Here is a 25,646-nt window from a genome sequence, read left to right on the forward strand (position 1 = left end):
GCAGTGTTTTATTGCAACATTCCTGTGGTCAGCGTGTTTGTTCTCCGGCTCGGTTTGGGTGCTCTAATCAATCCGCTGAGCTGCCATTCATCGATTTCTTGGCATAAAACTTGTGTGCACAATGTTTTCAGTGACATAACTACAGAAGAGAGCAGCAGAGTCAGTCAGACATTAGCGGATAAATGACTATATTTTCTGTTGACAGAGGTGTTTGTGACAGTGCAGAGCAGGTTTTCAGTTGGATTGCAGTTGACAGAACAAGAAGGATAATGTTAGCTGTCAATTACAGTAATGAGGCCAGTGTGCTGAAAACATCTTACAGTAAGTGGTGCGCTTGTATATCTCTGTCATTCTGTTGCCAGGCTTAAACTGTCTTACGCCTACGAACCCAGCAGCTCATTGGTCATCATGGAGTGGAACCACACGGAGCCCCCAATCGGTGTGAGGATTGTTGATTATCTCATCAGCCAGGAGAAGGTGACAGAGAGAACCGACCACTCTAAAGTTGAGACAGGTGCGTCAGTCGAACACAACATATGTCAAGAGTTTGACCATGAATGGCAAAGCCTGCGAGATGGGAAATTGCACAACGTGCTGTGGTGCTAGTTAGCAAACACCTTTAGGTAACATGAATCACATTCATCCTAATATTCCCTGCTTTACTTTTATAGATGGCTTAATGGTTCAATGGTTTATATAGCACATTTAATTACAACAGGAGCGTTGACCAAAGTGTTGTACAAGAATACAACATACATAATAAAATAACTTAGAGTATTGATAGCAAACACCAAATATGAATTAACAAATAACTCTCATGCTGTATTAAAAGCCAGTAAATAAAAATGCGTTTTAAGATAAGATTTAAAAAGATTGACAGTGGGAGCCTGTCTGATGTACAGGGGTAAATTATTCCACAGCTTAGGCGCTACGACTGCAAATGCTCGATCGCCTCTATGAACCAGCCTCGACTTTGGTACAGCTAAAAGCAAAAGATCACTCGATCTGAGAGATCTAAAGGGGGTATAAGTCTGCAAGAGGTCAGACAAATACCCGGGAGCCTGTCCATTCAGGGCTTTGTAGGTCAACAATAAAATGTTAAAGTTAATTCTGAAGCGGACAGGGAGCCAATGAAGAGAGGCGAGCACCGGGGAAATGTGTTCACATCCTTTAGTACGTGTCAGAAGACGAGCTTCAGCATTCTGGACCAACTGCAGCCTTGCCAGGCAGGTCTGGCTGACTCCAGCATATAAGGAGTTACAATAGCCCAGCTGGGATATAATGAAAGCATGAATCGCCCGTTCGAAGTTTTTAAAAGATAAAAATGATCTCACCTTCGATAAAAGCCTCAGTTTGAAGAAAGACCGCTGTACGCCTGAGCTAATTTGTAGATACAAAGGTTTACCACCCCGCAGGTGAACTAATAGTACACTGCAGTGAAAATGTATTTGGCACCTTCCTGAAAGTTAACCTGAGTAAATACAAAATGCAGTATTTAAATGAGGATTTGCCTTGTGCTAAATCATGAATTAATATTTTTTGGAAAGCTGAATTTATCGTCACTTGCCGAACAAACTGAAGTAAACTAAAAGAATCCAAAAACCACCAGATCACCACAGTCTAAAGCAGTGGTTCTCAAACTTGTCACATCGTTCCCCACATGGCAGGAAGAAGTATTTTCACGCCCCATCTAAAGGAAACAACGACAGTAAAGCCGAGCTGCAACTTTCTATAGATAATAAACTAATTCACGATGAATCCTTCAGTAATTTTTGTTTAAAACAAACAACTTTCATTTCAAACAACTATTTGTGACTTTTGTTACTAGACTGCTGCATTAGTCTGCACCACCTCTTCAAAAAAAGCAACAACAGAATGTGAACATTATAAAGTTCTGTCTTAGTCTTATTTAAAAAAAAAAGAAATCCAGAAACTTGTGAACAGAGATGAAAAATAAATAATTTAGTGAGAGTTTAATGCGTTTCACTCTTAGTGGCTGCAGTCAGCCTAGTTTGACTGCGGCGTGGCTACGGGGGATTTGGACGGACCTGAGCGGCATCCGCAATCATGCCAAAGTAGGTATCCCCGACAGAATTTGTTTCCTTGCGCCGGGAGCATTCGCTGGGCAGGCAGAGCGGGTCCAGTTGGCGCCGCCTCCATTGCAACCAGCTAGACGTGGAAGTAATGGACTGTTTTAGTGAAAAATGAATGTTACTGTTACCAATTACTGTTCAGTTTGTGGGTGACAACAGAAAATGATACATTTATTGTTCTGACGTGTTATTGGACAGGATTATTTCAATAAAGCAAGGAGATTTTGACTGATAATTATTTGTATTCTTCTGTAACTGTACAGAGCTAAAACCTCCAAAATGTCAGGAGTAGTGGGTCATTATAAGAAGTGTTTGTGAACTAAAAATCACGAATGTGGGATGTTGTTTGTCCGTGACTTGGACAGCCCAGTGTTTGCTCCCGACGGAAACAAATTCCGTCGGGGGTACCTACCTTGGCACTTCTCCGTACACTTCTTTATTGCAGCTGTGGACTTACACATGCGGCTGCAGCTTTTCAGCGGATGCAGAGGAGATGTGCATATTATTAGCAAACTGCCGCAAATTTCTTGGTTCTGCCGTAAAAGTGATTCAGATGTTAAACATTAGTTCCACATGACTTTTCTGCCAGGTGACTTGCGCCCCACCTGTCACAACTCTGCGCCCCGCCACACACTTTAAGAACCACTGGCCTAAAGAAACAGGTGGGAAACAAAGCCACTGACATCTGTCAGTCTAGAAAGAGTCGCAAAGCCACTTTTTAGGCTTTGGGACTCCAGTAAACTCCGATGAGAGCCATTATCCCCAAATGGAGAAAACTTGGAACAGTGGTGAACCTTCCCAGGAGTGGCCGATCTACCAACATTACTCCAAGAGCATATCGACAACTCATCCAGGAGGTCACAAAAGATCCCAGAGTTCATGATTCAACAATAACAAAGAGACTGGGCAAAAGTGGCATCCGTGGGAGAATTCCAAGGTGAAAACCATCGCTGAGCAAAGACAAATGGCCTGTAAATGGCCTGTATTTGTATAGTGCTTTACTAGTCCCTAAGGACCCCAAAGCGCTTTACATATCCAGTCATCCACCCATTCACACGCACATCCACACACTGGTGATGGCAGCTACATTGTAGCCACAGCCACCCTGGGGCGCACTGACAGAGGCGAGGCTGCCGGACACTGGCGCCACCGGGCCCTCTGACCACCACCAGTAGGCAACGGGTGAAGTGTCTTGCCCAAGGACACAACGACCGAGACTGTCCAAGCCGGGGCTCGAACCGGCAACCTTCCGATTACAAGGCAAACTCCCAACTCTTGAGCCACGGTCGCCCCACAAACAACACAAAGGCTCGTCTCCAAAGAACATCCTGACTATCCCCAGAAACTTTTGGAAAATATTCTGTTGACTGACGAGACTAATGTTAATGTTTTTGGAAGGTGTGAGCCCCGTTATATCTTCTGTAAAACTAACACAGCATTTCATAAAAACAACATCATACCATCTGGTCTGAGGCTTTTTTGCTGCTTCAGCATTCTGCTGTACCAAAAAATCCTAAAGGTCAATGTCCAGCCATCAGTTGATGCCCTGAGGTTCGACTGCACTTCGGTTCGGTTCAGAAAACTAAAAAATAAAGGTGGTTGAGTGGACCAGTCCTTTGGCATGATCTTAAACAGCCTGAAAACTGTCCAACATGGCTGAATCATAACAATTCTGGAAAAATGTTTGGGGCCAGAATTCCTCCACAGCAATATTAAAGACTGTGAAATGTGAACCTAACCATAAGTCCACCAATTTAGCTGCACCATATGGCCATAATTTGTGTGGAAGAAACCCTGGTTTAGAGATCAAAAGAAAGAAATGTCATCAAGCTGCAGAAAACACTATTTCCTGAAAAAGGTGCTTTCCATGGCAAAGGTTTATCCTGTTAAACAGTTTGACAAAAATGTTCCATTCAAAAACGCTTTAAGCATTAATAATAATCTAAGTCAAAGTCTGTTTAGGTTTGTCAGCACTAACAGTACAAAGACGTCCTTTTGAGCGCTCTACCTTTGTGCAGTCTTAAAAATCACTCTTAGTTGTTATACAGATAATTGACTTGTAATTTATAATGCCACCACAAGATGGTGCACACTAGTAATAACAATGGAAGTATGTGTAATTTGTTCAGAAGCCTGATTTCAGGACATTTACTTGTGTCTACACAGCTGTGGCTGTTTTGGACACACTGTTGTTTAACTAGCCAGATGGCAGCTAGAGGCATTAAAGCTGCTTCAGTCTGCTTTACCTCTCACGTATATCAACACACATATAACATACAGTACACACACTTAAGCTTTACAACAAAGGTTAGTCGCCTCTTTCTCCAAGCAGCTTTCATTAGTCCCTTAAAATGATTTCTGTTTGTTTTCACTGTTTAATCCGTAAGGATTCAGTGATTTACTTCAGAGGAAGTCAGTGAAGCAGCTACACGAGCAGCAGGAGTGTGTGTGGCTCTGTCATCCATAACAGAGAGCACAGCTCATTTGGCCCTATATGAGTAGAAGCTGGCAAAACAGGGGCGGTTTATTTAAGCAGTAATGACCCAATCCATAACGGAGACTGTTAGGGTTCCCTGTGAGCACCAAAGTTTGTTGTAGCTTAATGAGAGAATAAACTGTATTTGTCAGACCAGAGAGGATCATTAATCAATACTGCGGGTTCAGAAGGGAGTGGAAAGTGTTTTCTTTATTAGTGGTATTAAAGAGAATGTGAGCTATAGTTTCGGCACTAATGGTTCGTGGCTATAAAAGATTGCATTTAGTCTCTATTTCAAGGCTTCTTCTTTAGACTGCAACTGAGTTTTGCAGCACGGTCGATCTAATGTGAGCGCTCTGTACATTTTACAGTTTATTGAAGGTAGCGAGAGGTGCTTGTGTCCTGCTCTCTCGTATTGGAACGATGCTGCATCTTTTTATTGATCGGTGAATCGCGATGGACCCTGATCACAGAGCATTTTCTTTAGCGCTATCGGAAAAACATGGTTGCCGTAGCTGCATTATTGCAGCTAATACTTAATGCTGTTACTTTACTAGTTTGCACAATTTACCATGTTAAGCATGAAAATATAGAGACTCTTTTCATCCATGCAAATGTACAACCTGCTGTGAGTTTAGATTAGTTTTGAGGTTGAACGTGCGTCATCAGGCAGCAGATGCAGCAGCACCGAAGACAGCAGAGGTGCACATTCTGGACAGATGAAGATTGTGGGGAATTAAAATTAGTTTAGCCGAGGACGAGACACGCATTCATAACAGCAGCTACACTCTGTTGTCATGGGATGATAATTTGTGTACTGCGGCAGAGACAGGTCCAGCAGTCTGAATTAAATCCCAGCGGTTGGTGGCTCGAGCGCTCGTGAAAAAAACACAACAATAAACAGCAATCAAGAAAATACATATCAGTTCCCCAACTACATGTAAAGAAATTCAAATATACAGCAACAGGAAATCATAAATCTATTCCAATATCCTCAATAAACAGACTGAAAATGTCATTTTACTTTTTCAGTGCCTCGGTTGTTTTCTGTAGTTATATTTGTACCACGCAATCATGAATTTTCTTGTGAGTTTTGTATCTATTTTCTTCCACTTATACTTTCACAGCACTTCCCTGCTTCAAGCTGAAGTATAGATTGAGTCAGTGCAGCTGAAACAAACTGCTGATGTCCGTGAATTCAGTTCAGACGTCGGCTGATACAGAGATAAAGAAGAGAGATCATACCCCAAACAAGATGCTAATCTAGCACGCTGACTTGTGGCAATGTTTCTTATGGAAGGTAGCGGTGTAACACAGAGCCTGTGCCACAGGAATGTTTCACTCTTTGGATTATTACAGCCGTGCTCAGGTTTTCCAGTTTCTCTTGCTCTTTCTAAATCAATTGATGCTTGTTTCTGTGGTGTAATGTCAGCCATTCTCATTAAAGTAATAGAGATTACTTTTTTCACACAAGAAAATATCTTTTGTATCCACTCAGCTCCACTAGCACCACATGGGGATAATTTCTTCAGGTTTTCCAGCCAGCTCCATAGCTAATCAGTGGCTCTGTCTAGACCCTTAAGGATGGCATAGATAATATGCTTTGTTCTCGCTGGTGTAACAGATTCTAGTCTCTCATTAATTGCTTCAAAACAAACTCACAAACAGCATTTGCCCAGGAGGTTTAATCCATCACTGCAAAACTGAAGCAGAAAATAAATTTATCAGACTTTCTTGCTCGCTGCCTGAAGTCCTGTTTTGTTTAGTGTCTGCTTGCAGAAAAGCATGACACTGCACTGTTAAAAGAGCTGAGTTTACAAATACTCCGCTTAAACCACTGGAGCCGTCTTTGAGGGTACTTCCTATGTCTAATATGCACTTTAATGTCAGCCTTAAGATTGTTGCAGTTTGTTTTTTTAGCCTTCTGGGGGTTTTTTTTCTTCTCTTTTTTTAATCGTCAGCAGTTATGTGAAAGTCTCTTTCCTTCAGGTATCTTTATTTTATTAAGAAATGGTGTATCTTTATCAAGTGTGATTTAGAAAGTATAAGCGCATATTTTGCATGTGGGTGTTTTGGATATTTTAGGGGATATGGTTTACATTTTTGAGCTGAATAACACTCATAATGAATTTCTATTTACTGACTATTTTGAGTCCTGCAGATTTAATAAAGTTGGTATGTTATAAAATCCTGTTCAAGTAGTTCATGAACACATCAATCCAGTACATGTATGACGTACTGCTTCTACCAATTAACATTCACAATAGAGGTGTTGAGTTATACACGTATTGATATTAGGGCTGGGCCATATTATACCGTTCACGGTAATACCGGTATAATGTTAGGCAACGATAGGAAAATGAAATATCGCGATAGAATGGGAGTAAAACGCGCATGCGCGGTGCCTTTGTTTTCATACGCACATGGCCGATTGTTGAGTGAAACAGATGAACCAGAATTGGTTTGTAAAAATGGTGCAACTTCCGTGATGTGGAACTGGTTTGGTGTTTGTCCGTCAGATACACAACAAAGCACATTTTTTTGCAGAACATGCAAGCGGCCGTTGTTATTGTCGTATTTGTCGGACTAAGATGCTCTTAAATCTGGGAGTAATCTGGGTCCTAAACTCCGTCTTTTTCAGGTCAAACAACACTGCAGCATCACTGCGAGTTAAAAACTGTCTAAATTCTTTCATCTTTAATAAAACGATCAGCATTGCTGCTTTACCAGGTGTAACTATGAAGTTTAACTTTCAGGCATCCATGAAAACTAAAGTTATTACATTTAACGGAGTTAGACGTTAGCAGGAAGCTAGCGGAAGTTAGCTCGCTAGTTTCGCTAGTTACCTAAGCATGATATAGCATGTTCTGACTGAGAGATTTCTGAAAAAAATCAAACGTACAGCTCTGCTATCACTTCCAACATAAATGAAGACAGGAAACTAAACAGCAGTGACGTTTGTAGGGTTACTGAAGTTGGGCTAGCTGGTATATAATGATGTGCTACGTGATCGCTAGCGACACAGCTATGTTAGCATAACATAAACAGTGAAGCTGGAGGACGAACACTAACACTTTTCCACTTATAAAAGTTAACGTTAAAGTTCCTGATAGTTAGAGACAAACGCAATCGCATGGCAGGATGCTGTAAACGGACCAAACTTCAGTCAGGAGAACAACTGAGATAATCCATCCACAATACGAGGTTAGTCATTAATATACTGCAACAACATGGGAATAGAGCAGCTGCCAGAGAATTCAACATTAATGAATCAATGGTACAGAAGTGGAGGAAGCAAGAAGAATGAGTTTAATAAAGTTTGATTTATCTGACTGCTTTGTTTCGCTTAATGTGCCTTATAATCCCGTGCACCTTATGGTCCAAAAAATACGTACTGCACACTGCAGTTTAATGTTGCAAAGCACCTCTTTTTAACTTCAGTGGATATTATACATGGTTATGCTCAGGATATGTCAGCCCATTTCTACTGGAAATGCCTTTTGGTTAAACTTTCAGCAAGGAATTTGCATTTGCACTGTTACATTTTTATAAAGCTTTAATGTACATAAAAACCAGCTTCTTGTTTAAGTGGAAATTAAATGGAAGGTTGTCTTTTTGCGCTAGTAATGTTGTGGAGTTGTATTTTGTCTCGCATCAATTATATCGTCGGTTATATCGTTATCGCAAATTTTCAAATATATATCGTGATAAATATTTTTGGCCATATCGCCCTGCTCTAATTGATATGACAGTCATAGTTTCAAGTGTATGAAGGCTCCCATCCCATGTATGGCTTGGTCCTGCTACAGTTTAAGTAGGATAACATCCTTGTGACTTGGAAAACTTTGTGGTTACTCGTGATAAAAGTGAATTTTTCAGCAACCCAAACAGTTGTGGCAAACAATTAGCCATCCAGATGTGAGTGTATAAGAACCCCAAGCTCTCCATTACCACCTGTGGTTGGAAGGCAAGTAGTGACCTATGCAATTGCTCCTCTCAAACAACTCAGCTGTTACTTTTAATTGCCAACTAATTTATAAACACTGAGCGATTGCTAACAAATTGCAATCAGCTGGAGTCAGTTTGCACTCAAGACTGCAACCTGTCAGCAAAGCCTTTCTTTGCAGTAGGAAACGTGACTAAACTGGTTGCCAAATGTTTGTATTCTGTGCCTTTCTGCAGCTAAATCACTGCCCTGCGTCTACGTCACTATTAGTGAAGGGATTTCAGTTTCAATTCTGTGAGGCTCTGGCTGGACTGAATTTCTGTGGTCAGTAATAGATTTCCAGTTTATGTCTATTCATCACAGTTAATCATTGTATCATCATATTGCATATAATTGCCAGCTTGACCCCATTCAATCACAAACTCAGATTGTGATTGTCTGATTGCATTATAAGTCACTTTGAAGATGGCCACTGACTGTGAGCAGTTGCAGACCTGGTCCCCATTTTCAAAGTCAATGGGATTATAATTTCCTAGGACACTGTAGCAGTATTGTGGTCATGCCATGGTCTCCTTAATGTGACTGAAGCATAAGTTACACAATTAACTGCTTAACTGGAGCTTCAGCTCAAAGTGTCTACACAGTTTCTGGCAAACTAAGCTAAAGTTTGGGCTCAAATTGTGGTCATAAATATTTTAAATTGGTAAATCAAATGCGTATTTGTGAACTGAGTTTTGTAACCTTGTAAACCAAAATATCTGAATATGTTATGTTTGTAAAGATACAAAGCAAACAAAAAACTACGTGTAAAACTCTGCGCTCAACTCCCCGGGCTGTGTGTGACTTTTACTTTGCAAGTACACATTTTGACCCAATTTGTCTTTCTTTTAGCTGATTGGTCAATGTCATGTCAATCACAAATTTAACAATCCAATTAGAGAACAGATGGGTCTGTCGGTGCTTTACTGAGCTCATCTATAGATGCACAAACATTTTCAGATATTTTGGTTTACAGGGTCACAAAACTCAGTTCACAAATACGCATTTGATTTACCAATTTAAAATATTTATGACCACAATTTGAGCCCGTACTAAAGTGACTCCCATTATCACCGTTAACTTTTCTATTATTGCAGATACTTGTCCTGCACATCTGGGAGACAGGCTGTGGCCTTGGTGTTGAGTTCATTTCATTACTAATTTGTTGTTGGCTTTGGTCGTTGCTCTTTTGCTTTTTCTCTGATTTCCAAGAACCCTGAAGAGCTGCTCCGTTAAAGTATAAAGATACACGTGGCCATACTAGACTCCATATTTTAAATCTTAGTGTTTTGGCCACTGCCATGTTGGTTTTTTAGAGCCTTATATGGAGTGTCAAGTTATTAGCAAAGGCTAGCTAATTAGCAAGCTGCACAGAGATTCGGAGTATATCCTAAGGTTTATGTTGTTTTGTAGTTATGTGACAGCATGTTTCACGTCATGAGTGTCAAGAAAGTAAGGTAACGAGCAGTGGAATTCATTTTTTTAACAGTAACAACCCCAACACTGCACTTATCGGCCAATTAGTGCTAAGTAAAAGTCTATTAAAATAGTTTAAATTGACAAAACCAAGGCACAAACTAGCAAGCCATGTTAGTCAGATCCAGGAGGATAAGATGTAAAATTAACATGAGATTCTGTGGGGAGCTGATAGACTTCTGGAGGCACTGTGTGGCTTCCTCAGCACTGGCTTCACTTCTCAACTCCTGAAGTTGCCCCTCAGTCCACAGGTGTCTGTATAGTTTCCAGTCGGACTGACTGAGTTGTGTGGCAGAGAAGGACCCACTCACACGGTGTTGCAGGTTGTCATGTGTTTATGGCTAAGTGTTTTTGGACACATTTTACTCTGGCAGCTTTTCAGCTGCGTTCCCTGCTCAGCACAGCACACCGCTCTCCTCCACTGGTCTCAGCAACATCCTCAAAAAGGGAGACACAATTAGACGATGGAGGTCAGGTGTGTCAGTCAGCCCCTGAACCCAGTACTCCACCCCTCCCCTGCAACCAAACCCCGCCATATAGTTTCTTCATTTGTAACCATCAGATTTCTTTTTTCTAATTTGTTGATGCTGATCACTGCATAGTGACAAACTTGTGTTGTGACAGCTCTAAGCCTAAACTTGTTTGATTTTTGCCTAACACTGAAGTGCATGAGAAGTGTTAAGCAGGAAGAGACAAGCTGAAATCCTCTCTGATGCCGTACAGATAGGAGGAGGATGCAAAGAGAGACTGTGATTTCATATTGAAAAAAGCTGCCGGGAGCTATGCAGGCTTCTCCACCCACTGGAAAAGAAGCGCTAAATCTCAACGGCAAAACTCAAAAGCGGTTTGACTCCTCAACATATTTGAACCCTTTCACCTCCTTCACACTCAGCAGGCGCATAGAAGCTAACGTATAGGGTCGGGGGATTACAGAGTTTACTGAGATCAAATTCCATATCTTCGGGGCATTTAAGTTGTCAAAACTTTTAACGGCTCCCTCGCGCTGCCATTTGGACTCTCCGATGTGTGAAATTGCCCCGCGCTGCTCTAATTGCACTAAATGAAAGCTATCCAGATCTGGTTGTTGTGGCTTGGCTGTGTTAAGAAAAACACATACGTAATGTTTTATCACAGCTTGCCACCTATGCATCTCATCTTTAATGGATGATTGATTGCTTGGGAGGACACACCCTGATGCGAACACGACTGAAAAGGGTGCCTGGGTGTGGATGTGGAGTTCAGGAGAGCAGAGTGAGAGCAGGGGAGACAGGCAAACTGAAAGATGGAGAGATCTGGAGAGCCCTCTCTGCACGGCGTGGTTTTTATTTCAGCTGTCAGTCTTCTGTCATCTCCGAGAATACATCTCACACGATCTGATGTTCAATTCTTCACAGATCTCTTCTTGGCTGCCTCTACTTTCCTCTTCTGTTTTTTCCTACCAGCTCCCTCATCTTTCCTCTCATCTCCTGACCCCTCCTGTTCCGTTACTTTTCTCTTCTTAACTCTTCTCATTTAATCTTTATTCTAACCACTACCTTTTTCTTATCCTTGCCTCTTTGCTTTCAGGTTTCCAGGGGAAAAAAGAGAGGAGAGGAGGCCAGGGATGGGGCCTCCTTTTTTTATACCAGACTCATATTTCTTGCTTTTATTTTATCTTTATAATCTTCTCCTCCTTAGTCTTTGTTTTTTTCAAAGCGCATCCAGAGGGTAAACCATGGGTCAAACTAAACAACTATCTCATTAGTAAAACCTTTTCAAGCAACCATAGTTAACCTACTGCACTATAATGTACCATAATGTCTAAGTCACAGCTCTCTTATGACAAAGGAATAGTAAAACAGCTCCTCATCACGTGCAGGCTGTATTTACTGCGATAGGTTTTACAGCATGATAAATTAGGAGTTATGATGGATGCATTACAGTATCTTTGCACCATCTTTAATGATACTTTAACAGGCTTTGATATAACTGTGTAATGTGGCATTATAGATCATATTGAATCCCTGTTCTAAATAAGTGACAATGGAAATCCATCAGTGGTAATACAGAGACCTGCTTTACGCAGTCGTGGGCGTATATCCGCAGAATATAGTTTAATAAATAAAAGGCTTGCCAGTTCTGGTGAATGTAATGATGCTCAAACTTTTAATACTGTACAGCTTAAATGAACACCATCAGCCCTCTGGAGACAAATAGATCTGCTGTGTTCCAGTAGTTTGCTAATTTTGCTGTTTTTCTGCCATCGTTCCTGTTTCCCCAGGTTTCCCTGTTAAAACTAAATAAGATATTATCAAATCAGGACCAAATGTTGGACTAAGAGAATCTAATGAACAAGAAGGCAGTGGCTATCTTGACATAGATAATGTGTTTTGGGAATTTTCTCTCTATTCCTGCCTGTCCCTGTTACTCTGTCAAACGCATCACCTCCTGTGGGTGGTGGATAAGGAAAGTTAAATTGCTACATGAAAGGGAGAATTATTTTAAAAGGTATTAACCAATTGCTCGCATATTGGATTTGCATGTTAACACGGTATGAGTCATTTGTTTTCACACTGGTAATGCTGCTCTTGGAAAACCCTTCATGCTACTTCAATGGATGTAATAATATTTCATCCCTGAAGTTAATCCTCAAATGTCTTGCATGATAAATTCCAGAAGGACGGTGAAAGCAGAACATCCATTTATGGGAAAAGATCTGCAAAGACAGTACTGCTCATCTGTGCTGGAAACAAAAAAGATGACCACTTGCTTTCTCGGAATGCACAGCAGAAACAGATGTTTGCTACAAAACATCTTTTAAGCTGCGGTCTTTATCTATGAAGCACAGACCCGCTGACAGATGCACGGTTGCATTTGCTGTCCTGTAATACCGATAAATCTACACACAGTACATACAGCTGATGATCAAGAGAGTCCAGGTCTCGACTCGGTGTTGAGCTGACAACACACTGTTTGTGCGGTAATCTCTTTCTTAACAAGCTTCAGGCACACAAGGTGAGATCATAGCGAAAGCGCACACATACGCTCACGCATATGCACGGTCCCAAGCAGATGTTTGCAAATAGGAAGTCTGCTTTAAGTCAGAGCACCACTCGGCTGGATCGGTCTCGCTGTGAAAACAAACATCCCCTGAGCTGGAAGCAATCCAATGATCTGACGGCTTTGATCACCCGGCGAATGAGAGGTTTGCTTAGGGTCAGTGGAACTCGGTATCCCCTCAGCAAACACATTACTCACCTGTTTACGTCATACACTTACACACAGACAAACAGGCCGACCGGAACATGTGTGCCTTATCCCCAGACCAAAATTGGGAAGAGCTTCCTCTTAGCGCTGGCAATTTCCTCAGAGCTGCCACTGCTTGACCTTTCCCACCTGCTTTCTCTTTACTGATAACACTGCAGCACGGCGCCATCCAAGTCAGGCCGGTCATTTCATGGGTAGCTGGGTGTAAATTACAATCCATTCGTCAACATGTTTAATGTAGTTTGCATGCTTGGCTTTACCCAACACCTCACTCCTTTAACTGTATGTCCAAAACTTGCCTTGGAAAAGCTTGAGCGCAGAAGGACGAACAAAAAATAATAATTTGAGGATGTTTTGAAAAAGAGCCCACTTCACCCTCACTCCACATGAAGGTTGAGTCTTACAGTTTACCCAATGATTTGATCCAACTCACCGCAGATGGTCATCACTTGACAGCTCTACACTTCTCTGTATTTGGGTGCCCGGCATAAAAACACTTGAGGCTTGGTGTTAACTGCAAAGTTCCTCATCGGTCTTTGATCTGGCAACTTCCTAGCACGCACACTTGTGAAACACCACATAAGTGAAGACGGTGTCGGTAAGTCCGCGCCTGGTATCTGGATCAATAATAAATACCGTTTGATTTTAAAATTCCATTCACTTTATCTTTTCCAACATAAGCATCAGTGTCTCCCTGTGGGTTTCAAATTGAACCCCACCCAGGGATTCCAGCAAGGCTGGCTTCTCTGAATTCATGTTCAACATAGAAACAGATGGGACTTGGAGCTTTCTGCTCTAAAACAAGCAAGATTCCTATAGTACTCAAGCGCAAACATCCAAACATTGTAAAACAGCTTCTTACCTTGGATAAAAGGTGGGATGGAGAGATTCTTTCATGCTAATCTTGCTTTCCTGACGTCATCTGTAAAGGACCATAAAGAGTTTCCTTCTTAACTGCAAAGTCACAAAGTTGGAGAAGTAAATGTTTAGTTGATAATTAGCAAAAGCTGTGGCTCAACTGTTCAACACGATGCAGTGTTAAAACCACTCTGCCTCATCACAGCAGCAGATTACTACTGACGTGTTTAAAAAAAGCTTTACTGTGAGAGTGAAATGAATTTAAAAAGCCTTCAGTGGGATAAAAGACACACTATCTAATCTCTGACTAGCTCTCACCAGAATCCTGTTTCGTATGCTGGACTAGGATGTAGGGCCATACGCTTCTTTTCATGAAGGCATTGCTGAACTAACCAGTCACAGTGTCCTACTGATTTAACCTTAAGGAGAGCTGCTGTACAAGATTTCATTAGATACGCTTTGATTAAAAAGCATATGCAATTCTAGAGGCATTATAAAGACGCACATTTTTTATGTCAGAAGCTCCACTGATAAGTCAGAGTCTCTGCCAAACGGACATGGGATTAATGATAGACAGTTTGGTGATTGTGTTCAATTCATTTTCCATGTGGATTTGTGGTTCTTCGTGTAATTATAGAGTGCAAGAGTGCAGAGTGTGTATGGAGTTAATACCTACAGTACTTGCAAATGGACAGCAGAGTGCACTGTGCTTGTGTGGTTTGGAAAAATAAGGCCTTTTACTGCATTTACCTCAAGTGGTGCCACAGTTTGAATGGACTCAATTGCTGCAGATTTACATGTCTACACAGTCACATTGCTTGTTTTTCTCACCAGTAACTCCGTTTAGCACAACTAAAGTGAGTCAATTAAAAGTCTGAAGATATTCTTAGAAGTTTTGAGACAAAGAGAGGTGAGGCTGAGATGGTTTGGGCATATGCAAAGGAGAGATGGTGGATATATTGGACAAAGAATGTTGAATATGAAGCCGCCTGGAGGAAACGAGGAAGACCTCAGAGGAGATTGATGGATTTTCTGTTATTTTTGTTTCATTACATTTGTAGTGTGATTGGCATTGCTTACTCTCTTACCATAGTGCGTTACTGGCTGGTTCAATAAAGATCACCTACAATAATATAGAGAGAAGCCCAGTCAGAGACCCACTATGAGCAAACACTTGGCAACAGTGGGAAGGAAAAACTCCCTTTTAACAAGAAGGAACCTGGGAGGAGCAGCCATCTGCCACAACCCACTGGGGGTGAGACAGGACACAAGGCACACTGTGGAAGAAAGCCATCATGGGAAATCCCCCAGCACCCTAATCCTGTTACAACGCGACTAAGGGAGCCAGAGATTTATAATAATTAATGATTTAATTAGAATCAAATGCATTAATTGTGTTAATTCAATTATTAAACTAGAATAAGATAAACTCAAGATGTCCCATCAGTGTCTGTCAACAATGTTTCATAACACTTGATTATTTTCTCAATGGTCTTGGTACCTAATTGTTAGTTTTGCAAGTGAAGTTCCAGGTATTGTAACCCTGTAAGCTTATTTGTAACATAAGAGGATTCGATGCTGAACTTCAGTGCCTTTTTTACAGGTTTTTAAAAATTATTTTCTTTACGACTATTGTAATGCATAATGTAACCATTGTCCTTTTTTTTTTATTCTACCAGTTTTCTGCAGTCACCCCAGAAAAATCAATGCTTGAAGGCCACAGTAGGATGAAAATGATCATGAAACTGCAGGACACTGATTTAACCTTTATGTTATGTTAACCTTGCTTTTATAGACCAATAATCAGAACGCAGCAAGATGGCAACCAGCTGAGTCAAGTTCCCTATTGCAAAGAGACGTGACACAAAGACTTGCACCCAGCAACGCAACTTGTCAGCAAACTGTGTTTATAAATTTTAAAGCAGTTAATTGCAATTCTCAGAAAGAATGTAGTCAGTCAGTATCAGACTACAACTGTTTAGAGACAGGTTGCCAACTACATTGGTCGCCCAAAGTTTGAGGGTGTTTTATGCTCAACCATTGGGTTACAACAGATGCTTGAGTTGTAGACCTGAAACACCGACTGTGTGTGAGGAAAGTGAGCTAAATGAAATATTTTGAGCCTATCCCACCTTTGACAGGAGAGACAGCTGACGCCACACTGCAACCCTGAATTGGATAACTGGAAGAAGATGGATGGAAATGAAAATAGCACGGATAGAAAGTAAAAACATTCTCTGCGTTGCTTCTGAACATTTCTCCTGTTTACAGAGCTAGCTGCATTTTAATCAGCAGCGGGGTCTTCACTGTCTAATGTAGCTGAACCCAGCAGTCACATAAAACAGTCATTAAGACAGAAAATAGTCGGTGTTCTGAAGCCTCAGTGAAATGAAAAAAGTTCACACCAAAAAGCAAATGTTGCCCTCGATGAATTATTTACTTTTATTTATTTCTTAATTTTTGGCAAGTTCATAAAAAAGTGGGAAATCTGCGTGATCTGGATGACACAGCATCAGGATTCAGCTTCGCTAAACACGCAAGGAAGTAAAGCATTTGGCGCAAATCGGCGTGGATTGACACATTCGTCAACATAGAAGCATATCCGTTGCGTGAGACAAACACCTGATGGACAGCCTGGATACTGAAGCACTTAAAAATGTCGTCAGCACGAACTGTCCATAAGAGACGGCAGTTCTCTCGAGACAAACTGGAAAGAGAAAGATTTGGACTTGGAGAAGCTAAACAAGCCAAAAAACCCTCCATATAAACCACATATAAAGCAATGATGAGTGAACATGCAATGACAGGAATGACACGCATGGAGCCTTTACTTAAGAACTCCTGTTGTGTTGTTGCTAGGCGCATCCGCCCTAATCCAAGGTGTTCCATTCTTTTATTGATTCGGCCAAATCGAGTTTTAGCGTGCAAAGCCCTCTCACGGTAACTGCTATCAATTTGGTCAACCTCACTTCTATCAAATTATAAAACAATTTATCACCCCTTTGTAGATACAAATTACACCGCTGTGACGCAAATGCAGCTTTGCAGCATACATATCAAACACAAATTGAGAGAAGGCAGAAACAATTTGGAGAGCTGTTCCTCCTTTTTTTTCTTCAACATGAGGCGGTTTATATAATTAAGCCTTCAGCCGGTCTCATACTCTTCAACCTCATCTTCCTCTTTCTGTTCTGTTTATTTAACAATTACCCCTTTATCTTCAATGAAATGCTGGTCTTTAGAAGTTACAAACAGTCCCGTGCATCCAGCCAATCTCCACGGTCTGGTAGTGGTTGTGACCGCCGCTGGAGTGCCAAAAAATAAAAATGAAGGGCCCGTCAAAGATCAGATTTTGTTGTGTTGTCGGCCGCTTTTCCTTTTATCCAACGGAAAGGTAGATGACCGAGTCCAGATGTTATTTGTTAAGGGTGTTGCTGCCAGTTGTGTTGGTGTGGCTGCCAGCTGCCAATTACAGCTAGTTACAAGGAAGCTGTCTGCTTTAACAGAAGTGGATGAAATTCCAGACAGCCCTTAGTGAAACCTGTTATAGGGTGGAGAAAGGATCTCATTTGAGTCTTTACCTTTACAGGCAGAACCTGTGTGTGTTTGTGTGCACATATGTGTTCTTTCCATGGGCTTCAGGGTCTCACGTGTCTCTCTATAAACCTGACAAGGCCGATCAGCAAGCACTCCAGCGGGTGGTGAAAGAAGCTGGCAGAATTATTGGAACAAGTCTGCCAGAGATCAGTAATATCTTCCCCACTCGCTGTCTGAGGAGGGTGCACAGTATCCTGCGGGACCAACATCACCCTGCGCGCCACCTTTTCCATCTGCTGCCCTCAGGGAGAAGGTACAGGTCTGTACAGGCCAGAACATCCAGACTGGCCAACAGCCTGTATCCACAGGCTGTGAGGCTCCTGAACTCTCTGCCCCCCTCTCACGGACAATAACCATATCCAACTTCTTAATAGCAATGAACTGGTCTGCATTGGTGCATCATATCTTTATTCTCTTCCCCCCCCCCCTGCCCCCCCCCCCCCCCCCCCTCTTTCTTAAATAGATAACTATCATATCTGATATCATATCTCACAGTACAATAATATTGAATGGGTTGCATTGTTGTATTTTGTCATGTTTCTCAGGTCTTTGTCTGAATTTCTACGAACATTATTGCTAAGGATTGTCTTATTGCATTGGAGTCACACTGGGTTAAATATGTACACTTGGGTTTTAAGGGGTATTTATTATTTTCTTCTTTTTTTTGGGTTGTATGGAAGCCCCAAACGCAATTTCATTGTTCTTGACAATGACAATAAATAAATAAATACTAATACTAAATACTAAATACATACTTCACATTAACTATCACGGCACATTTTAAATATCATTTCAGTTGAAGCAAGTTGCTTCCACAGCTCCACAGTCACATGCCGCACGAGTCACTGGCTCTACTTCGACTTGTGAATGAAGCATCCCAAAAGAAATCTACACTTTTTGGCTTTATAAAGAAGTATTACTGTTGAAAATACACTTGCATCTTTTTGCTTATGAATTGAGGTAATTGGTATTACTTCAGTAATACACTTAGTACTGCAGAGTTGCAACAGTTGAAATAGTAGTCCTAGATTTGATCAAGCCTAATCGTGATGGCTTTGTTCCACTTTACGTGCTCAAAATCAAAATCTGTTAGCACAGACTCAATCTAGCTGCTGCTCCTTTAGCCATACGCGCGATTCGGAGCTACTAAATCCAGATAGGCAGTGAAAGCTGCAACATACTTTTTATACTTACAGTATTTCTTTCTCACTGGATCAAACTGATAGGAAATATCAGGTTGAATTAAGCTAATGTTATAAGCCACAAGCAGGCTGTTTTTTATTTTGGAGTCAGAGCAGCATTATATGATGCAAAATTTAACAGAACCTAACATGCAGAATTTCATGAAACGTGGCAGAGAGGTTTAGCAGGGTTAAAGAGAGACCAGCTAAATCTTGGTGCAAATCTGGTTCACTTTCATTAGGACTTCTAAATAAGTCAGTCGTTGCTATTTGCTGCCAGGTGCCCTTCTAGTTTTCAGATCAAACTATCTGATGTTTGACAGACATTAAGTTTCCACAGTGAAAAAATTATCAAGCACCTGTCCTTTCCATTAAGAAGCAGAGAAAAACAGCCGTGGATTGGCTGCATAGGTCTACACACACATACACACACTTGCACACTAAGGGTCCAGGCCTGCAGAACTGAACTGATGACAGCAGGCATGACTTCAAAAGGTGAGACATCCCATAACTCACATCATTCTCCTGGCAAACCTTGATTTTTCCAGCCAATCATACTCTAAGAATGATGAGTAAACAATTCCAGCTGAATGACAAGTTTCTCAGAGCACCTTGATTAGATCTAAAACTGGTTCTTTGGAATCTGCATGCAGCGTGCACGGTGACTCTACTTGACCTACGAAGCCGCACCTAAAGTGTCCTGTGTCGATGGCTCTCCGTGTGGATGTTCGTGCTGTAAATTTGCACCTGAGTGGAAGGTCTACCAAAAAAATCCAACTTTACTCAAATGATCACTGCGATCATAGAAACGTATTTGAAAAGACAGCAAACACAGAATTTGTGCCACTGCCAAAACCTTTAGCCATGACGGTAGTTTTCCATTCATGTTTCATTCATCCATTCAGCGGATCCATGTCCCTGGGTGTATATGTAAAATAATCAGCAATAAAACAGAAGATATATTTTATCCAAAGATTGGTGAGATTACTGTATTACAGAAGTAGCTAGCACATGAAAAACTATGTAGCCAAAGAAAATCAGATCTAAGAATACAAACAGAATCGCTCAGGAAGGTAAAAAAAAGTCAAGAAATCAGATGTAATGCAATATGATGTGGAGCTTAATATGCAAAAATCAAACAAATAACCACGGCACCATGTGGCAGCCACGCTGAAGCAGATGTTAGAGAAAGTATTCAGCTCTAGTCATCATACTCTAAGAATGTTGCAGACCCACCTGCAGAGGGTGGCGCACAGTTGGCGATGGATAATCCACTTATTATCCATCGCTATTCACCACAGCCACGGTTGTTTGATTCACCTCTGTGGCGTCTGATGGATACAGCAGAGGAACAGTAAGTAACGTGGATGAAGTGTCAGGGCCACAGAAGTCTTCCTTCACAGTTGCACAACTACTACTAATAATGTTAATATTCCATTTATATATACTTGCATACTCACTACTGAGAAACTCTCCCGCAGTGTCTGTTTACAACCTTTGCTGTGTATTCAGGAACTACCGAGCTATAATTTCTTGTTTCAGGCTGATTTAGTGATTTTGCTAAATAGACAAATTTACAGCCCTTCCCAGCTGAACCTTAAACCGTCTATCAATGTCATCCTAGGATAAGCTGGTTGGCCTTCTCTACAAATAAAATGCAGGCTCATGTTTCTCAGATACTGGGAAATAAACGCTGTTGAGAGACAATACATCAATGCATTGTGAAAAATCAGAGTTGACACAAATGTGCGCGATTTCTCTTCTTGCCAGCAGCTTCTTTTATTTTATATTTCTGTGACAGCCATAAATCTTTGTATATCCATGTTCCAATTTTTATTTGAAGCATCATTCACCTCCTGTTTTGGCACAATTTGTAACCTATTACTTATAGCGAAGGCATATTTCTCTTTATTCCACTTTTTATTGCACCAAATGTTGAGCAACGCAGACTTTAAGGACTGTGATTGACAACTGCTTTGGAAAGTGTTCCACAGTGGAAATTGGCTCTTCTTTATGTACTGTGCCTCATAGTAAATCAAAGATTTGCTCTCTTAAACTCAGGGAGTATTGCGGAGCTATTCGCAGAATGTTGAATCATAATAACCCTGGAGCAAACAGGTTTGCAGCCTAGGAGGAAACTTTAATGAAATTGCTCAGGACTCACGCTAATAGATCAGATAATGAGCTAATATCATGTAAAATGGTTTTCACGTACACTTTCCCGTACTTAGTTTCATAGTGGCCGAGCCAGCAGTTCTCCAGCATCCAGAATCAGTTTCATCTTCATCTGTCAGCAATCATTTTGTTTCTGTGTACATTTTTATTCCTATTGTGTTGAGTCATGTCCATAAATGCCATGGCAGCACACAGTGTTACCGCTCTCCTTTGACTGAGGCATTTGTTATAGATAATTTAGGTGCACGTTTTGTTCTTTTGGCCTGCAGGCCACCCACTTCATGCATTGCTGTCATCATGACAGTGCACCGTGGGGTTCCCAAAAACTGGGCTGTATCTATTGGGCTGCAGTTCTGCTGCTTCAGGTGGTAAACTGGCAGGACGGCTACAACTCAGAGGGAAAGATTGGGTAAAAAGTAAATGGCAGTGCTTCAACCCACATCTTGTGTGTCTCAGTCCAAAGCTAATTCAAAGTGTCTATGGCATTTTCATACTTTCAGACGTTCATGTCACCACCAGCTCTGAGTTTTAATGAGCTTTTGTCTTTTGTGTGAGCAAAGGTGTGTTAAAGGATTCATGAACTGTTGGCTCGGATCAGGTCTCCTCCTCCTGCACAACTTTACAACATGTGAGAACGGCAGTTTGGGAGTAAGAGTAGACAGGGATCTGAGGACGTGAGAATGGATCACCAGTACGGACTTGGCTAGTAATTTTCCAATCACAGGAGACTGACACTGCCAAAGGCACCTTGAGATCAGTGATTGAGTTGAGGCCAAATGTGCAACATAGTTCAAAGGAACACTATGTTTTCTAGACTAGAATCATTCCTATTTATCACAACGTGGGGTCCTAGAGTTTGGAAATACCTTTGTTCAACTTTGCTCTGAGCAGAGTCCAAAAAGTACAAGAAACATGAGCAGTGTGATGTTTCAGATGGGTTGTAAAGTATCAGTCAGTATAGCCAGTGTATCACTTTATTTGGGGCTAAAATTACAACTAGCCCATACACAGAGAAAAACCCAGCTTCTCACAACTTGTGTGTCGATCTCTTTTAATGAGACTGCTCTTACAGACGAGCATTGGACAGATACTGGCATTTTGAAGAAGAACTTCTTGTGGATAAAAAGGAGAACATTGTTATATTGTGACAGGGATTTTTGAATTATGTATCCTGTCATGATCACATTATTTCTCAATGTAATTATCTCAACTAAATAAGTACTGGTTTAATAAGATTTACTAAGGAGACTTTTTAAGAAATTCTCATTTGTGTTTTCCTTGGATAGGATTTCCTTGGTGGACCACAGCGGTGGGATATATCCTGTTATCTGCATTTTCGGGATGGTGCACCTGCTATAAACCTACAACTCTGTAGCTGTTTATCTACTCGCATTCCCTCTAATTCAGACATCCAAAATGAAACACTGGAGGAATGATTGGCTGAAGTGCTGAAATTTATCATGACTGGACTTGGTTTCAAGTGGTGAACTTGATACAAACAATAACAGCTGTTTTCTACACCGACGTAACATTTTGTAAGCACTTTTAACAGCTGGGGAACTGTCACAAGCAACAGGTTCTCAGTTCAACACAACTTTAACAACTTTGCCAAGCTAACGGGATTTAAGATGCTGCTCGAAGAACACCAGCGGCTGAGTTTGTGTTCTTCCACAATTTGAAGTTTTGCTTTCATCGTGTTTGTTAAGTTTAGTTAAGTTTAGTTGTATTTGAAAGCTACGTGTTCTAGGATATGAATGAAATTTTATTTATAAAGCACCAAATAACAACAGTCACCTTAAGACTTTTTATAGTCTAAGGCAAAGACCCAACGATAACAGAGAGAAAACAGAACTAAAGAGGATTTGAAATGAATACAGTAAAAGTTTTGGTTTGTAGGCCAAATGTCAGAACAAGACTCAGAGTGTGATTCACTCTGAGTCTCTCCTTTTTAGCATCTACATGGGTGTTAAGATAAACAAGTAGAATTATAGTATCTGAACTGACGACTATCTATCACCAGGCGGATGATAAATAAGAAGCCTGAGTCTGACAGAAGACTTTCGGATGAAATAAAATGTTGTCTTGGTCCTTGGTTGATTAATAAGCTAGAGTGGAAGATTGCTGCTACTCCTCCTCCTCAGCCTGTGACTCTGACTCCGGTGTTGACCTTAACAGGTGACTATTGGTTATAAATAACATCTTACACAATGATCTATGGGGTTGTTTTCTGTGGGAGTGCAGACTTGTTATGATGGATGGCTAATTCTGAGAATTCATATTAATATGGTATTGTCTGGTTATATCAGAAATCTTCTTTCAGTATTTGATCCATATATTTAGCACTTTTTAAGATAGAGCCTCTTTTAATGTGTCTAAAATGTCTTTGCTATGTTTCTTCTTGCTGTAAAAAGCAAAGCAACTAAAAGGGGATGTAAACAGTACCGCCAGTGATATTCTTTCCATTTCTCCAGCCACTAAAAGGCAAACATGGATAAAAGTGAAAGTCACATTCAGTATTTTTTAATTTGAATGAAATGCATTTCAGTTATCCTCATAAATGCCTCCAGTATTAGACAGCTGTGGTAAACACAGCCTGTTTGTAGCACAGTAGTAAATCTCCACTGAATTATAATGTTTAGACAGACAGTAACTGTACATGAAGATTGATGTTGGATGCAGGTTCCCATTTAGAGCATTACTCGCACAGAGATTGAGAGAATTACTTCACATATTCTCGAGCTGCATCCTCCAGAGAAGGTTCAAACACTGTTTCCTTTTCATATGCCTCCTTACGGAGGAGACAGATATAGACCCACAGTGTCACTTTTCATTTACATCTCCAGCAGCGGTTATGTCTTTCGTTCAGTAAACCCCTGTTTTTCCTCCTGCTCTGTCTCAGTCTCACTTGTTTACTAGCTGGTGACACAGAGGAGGTTGACATAGATGGCCACCTTTGAGCACCTGTCATTCACACATACACATATTTTCACACGCAGAGGTGAGGTTGTGTAAAGTACGCACAGGTGACCACTTCAGGGTGTCCATCACTTCACACACAAATATTGCATAAATAAACACAGACAGGGAGTGCTTGTGCCGAGGAGGGTCACCAGTGACCACCTCAGAGCACCCATTGCTTTACACGCCTGTGCATGCACACAGATTTGGGTTTTCCAAAGAGAGGGTTTTTCCTCTGTACAGTGAAACACATCCCAGAGGCCAAGGTGCACCATTAATGCACGCACTGCCAGCTAAACATAGATGAGGTGCTGAAGAAGAGGTGCTGGAGGTGGAGGAGGAGCAAGGGGCCAAAATTCAGAAGCAGTGTGTGAAGCACCAAGTACATCCCATTAGTCACCAGCTTGATTCAACACATCATTGTGGACCACTCTTCTTTACGATTATTGAGTTCATCGAGGTTTTCATCTATTCATTCGTTTAATAGGGTTGAGATTTAGACTTTGACTAGATCACTGCAAAACCCATTCTTTTCTTTTTCAGCCATTCTGTTGTTTTTTTGCTGCTCTGCTTGAGAACATCATCCTGTAGTTTGACACAGTTTTGGCAAAACCTAAGCTATTAGACAGATGGCCTCACAGTTCACTCTAGAATACTTTGGTATACAGAAGAACTCATGGTCGACTCAACAAGTTCAATGTGCCCACCAACATGCTTGGCAGTTGGTATGAGGTGTTTGTGCTTTACCATTGTGCATTTTGGCTAAACATTTGCACTTTGTCTCCATCTAACCAAAAGACATTGTTCCAGAAGTCTTGGGTGTTGTTCAGCTACAACCTAATCGGTGCTGCCATGTTTGTTTTAGAGAGAAAACACACTCCTCGCAACCCTTCCAAACAAACCATACCTGTTCAGGTTTTTCATGAACTGAGACTTTGAACCCAAGACGTAGGTCTTTTTTATATTTACTCAGAGCATGTCCACCCCAGAGAAGACCGACTATATGTTGGATTCTTTTCATCTTGTGAATAATACATCTTACTGTAAAGCGATAGATTTCAATTGTTTGGAATTGGCCTTATAAATTTGATAGGTAGCAACTGTTGCTTCTCTAAGATACTTGCTGATGTCTTTTCTCCTTGGCATTGTGGTAACACAACACCTGAATGCTCCAAACCTGCAAACTGCCTCTGCTTTTAGAAGTGTTAACACTTGCTGATGATCAGTTAATACAGTGTTTGATTAGCAGGACCTGCTAAGAGGTTAGCCTCTTAAATGGAATCACAGACTGCTTCAGCATTTCGGCTTGCTTTTTGTTAAATAAATGATGGCATGATGTTGTTTATCAGAGGTTGTATGTTACCTAATCTTGAGACCTGATTGTGAGACTTTTTTTCAGGAGAGCACAGAAAGGGCTTACACAAAAAAGTGGTAGGTAGAGGTGGTAAAAGAAAACTTTTACCTAAAATGTTAGTGTTGAATGTGCTGAAAAAAAGTGGGTGGACGCTGAATGAATAATACTCCCTTCGCAGCATGCAGTGTCAAGGTGCCCTTGGACACCCATCTGCAACAGTAAAGTCACTGAATGGACTGCATGTTTA

At 41.0% G+C, this 25,646-nt stretch overlaps 1 protein-coding gene across 9 annotated transcripts in view; it reads left to right on the forward strand.

The window, feature by feature from the left end:
* Positions 1-25,646, forward strand: part of astn1 (astrotactin 1) — a 480,480-nt gene that overhangs the window by 424,835 nt on the left and 29,999 nt on the right. For all 9 annotated transcript variants that reach the window (XM_085253594.1, XM_085253595.1, XM_085253598.1 and 6 more), the window contains one exon: positions 363-514. In XM_085253594.1, coding sequence (XP_085109720.1) covers positions 363-514 — 152 coding nt within the window. The remainder of the gene's footprint in view (positions 1-362; positions 515-25,646) is intronic.

The sequence above is a fragment of the Mchenga conophoros genome, linkage group LG18 (genome assembly GCF_057382185.1).
Source record: "Mchenga conophoros isolate Kocher_MC1m ecotype Shallow Benthic linkage group LG18, M_conophoros_male_GT1.1, whole genome shotgun sequence".
NCBI classification, from domain to species: domain Eukaryota; kingdom Metazoa; phylum Chordata; class Actinopteri; order Cichliformes; family Cichlidae; genus Mchenga; species Mchenga conophoros.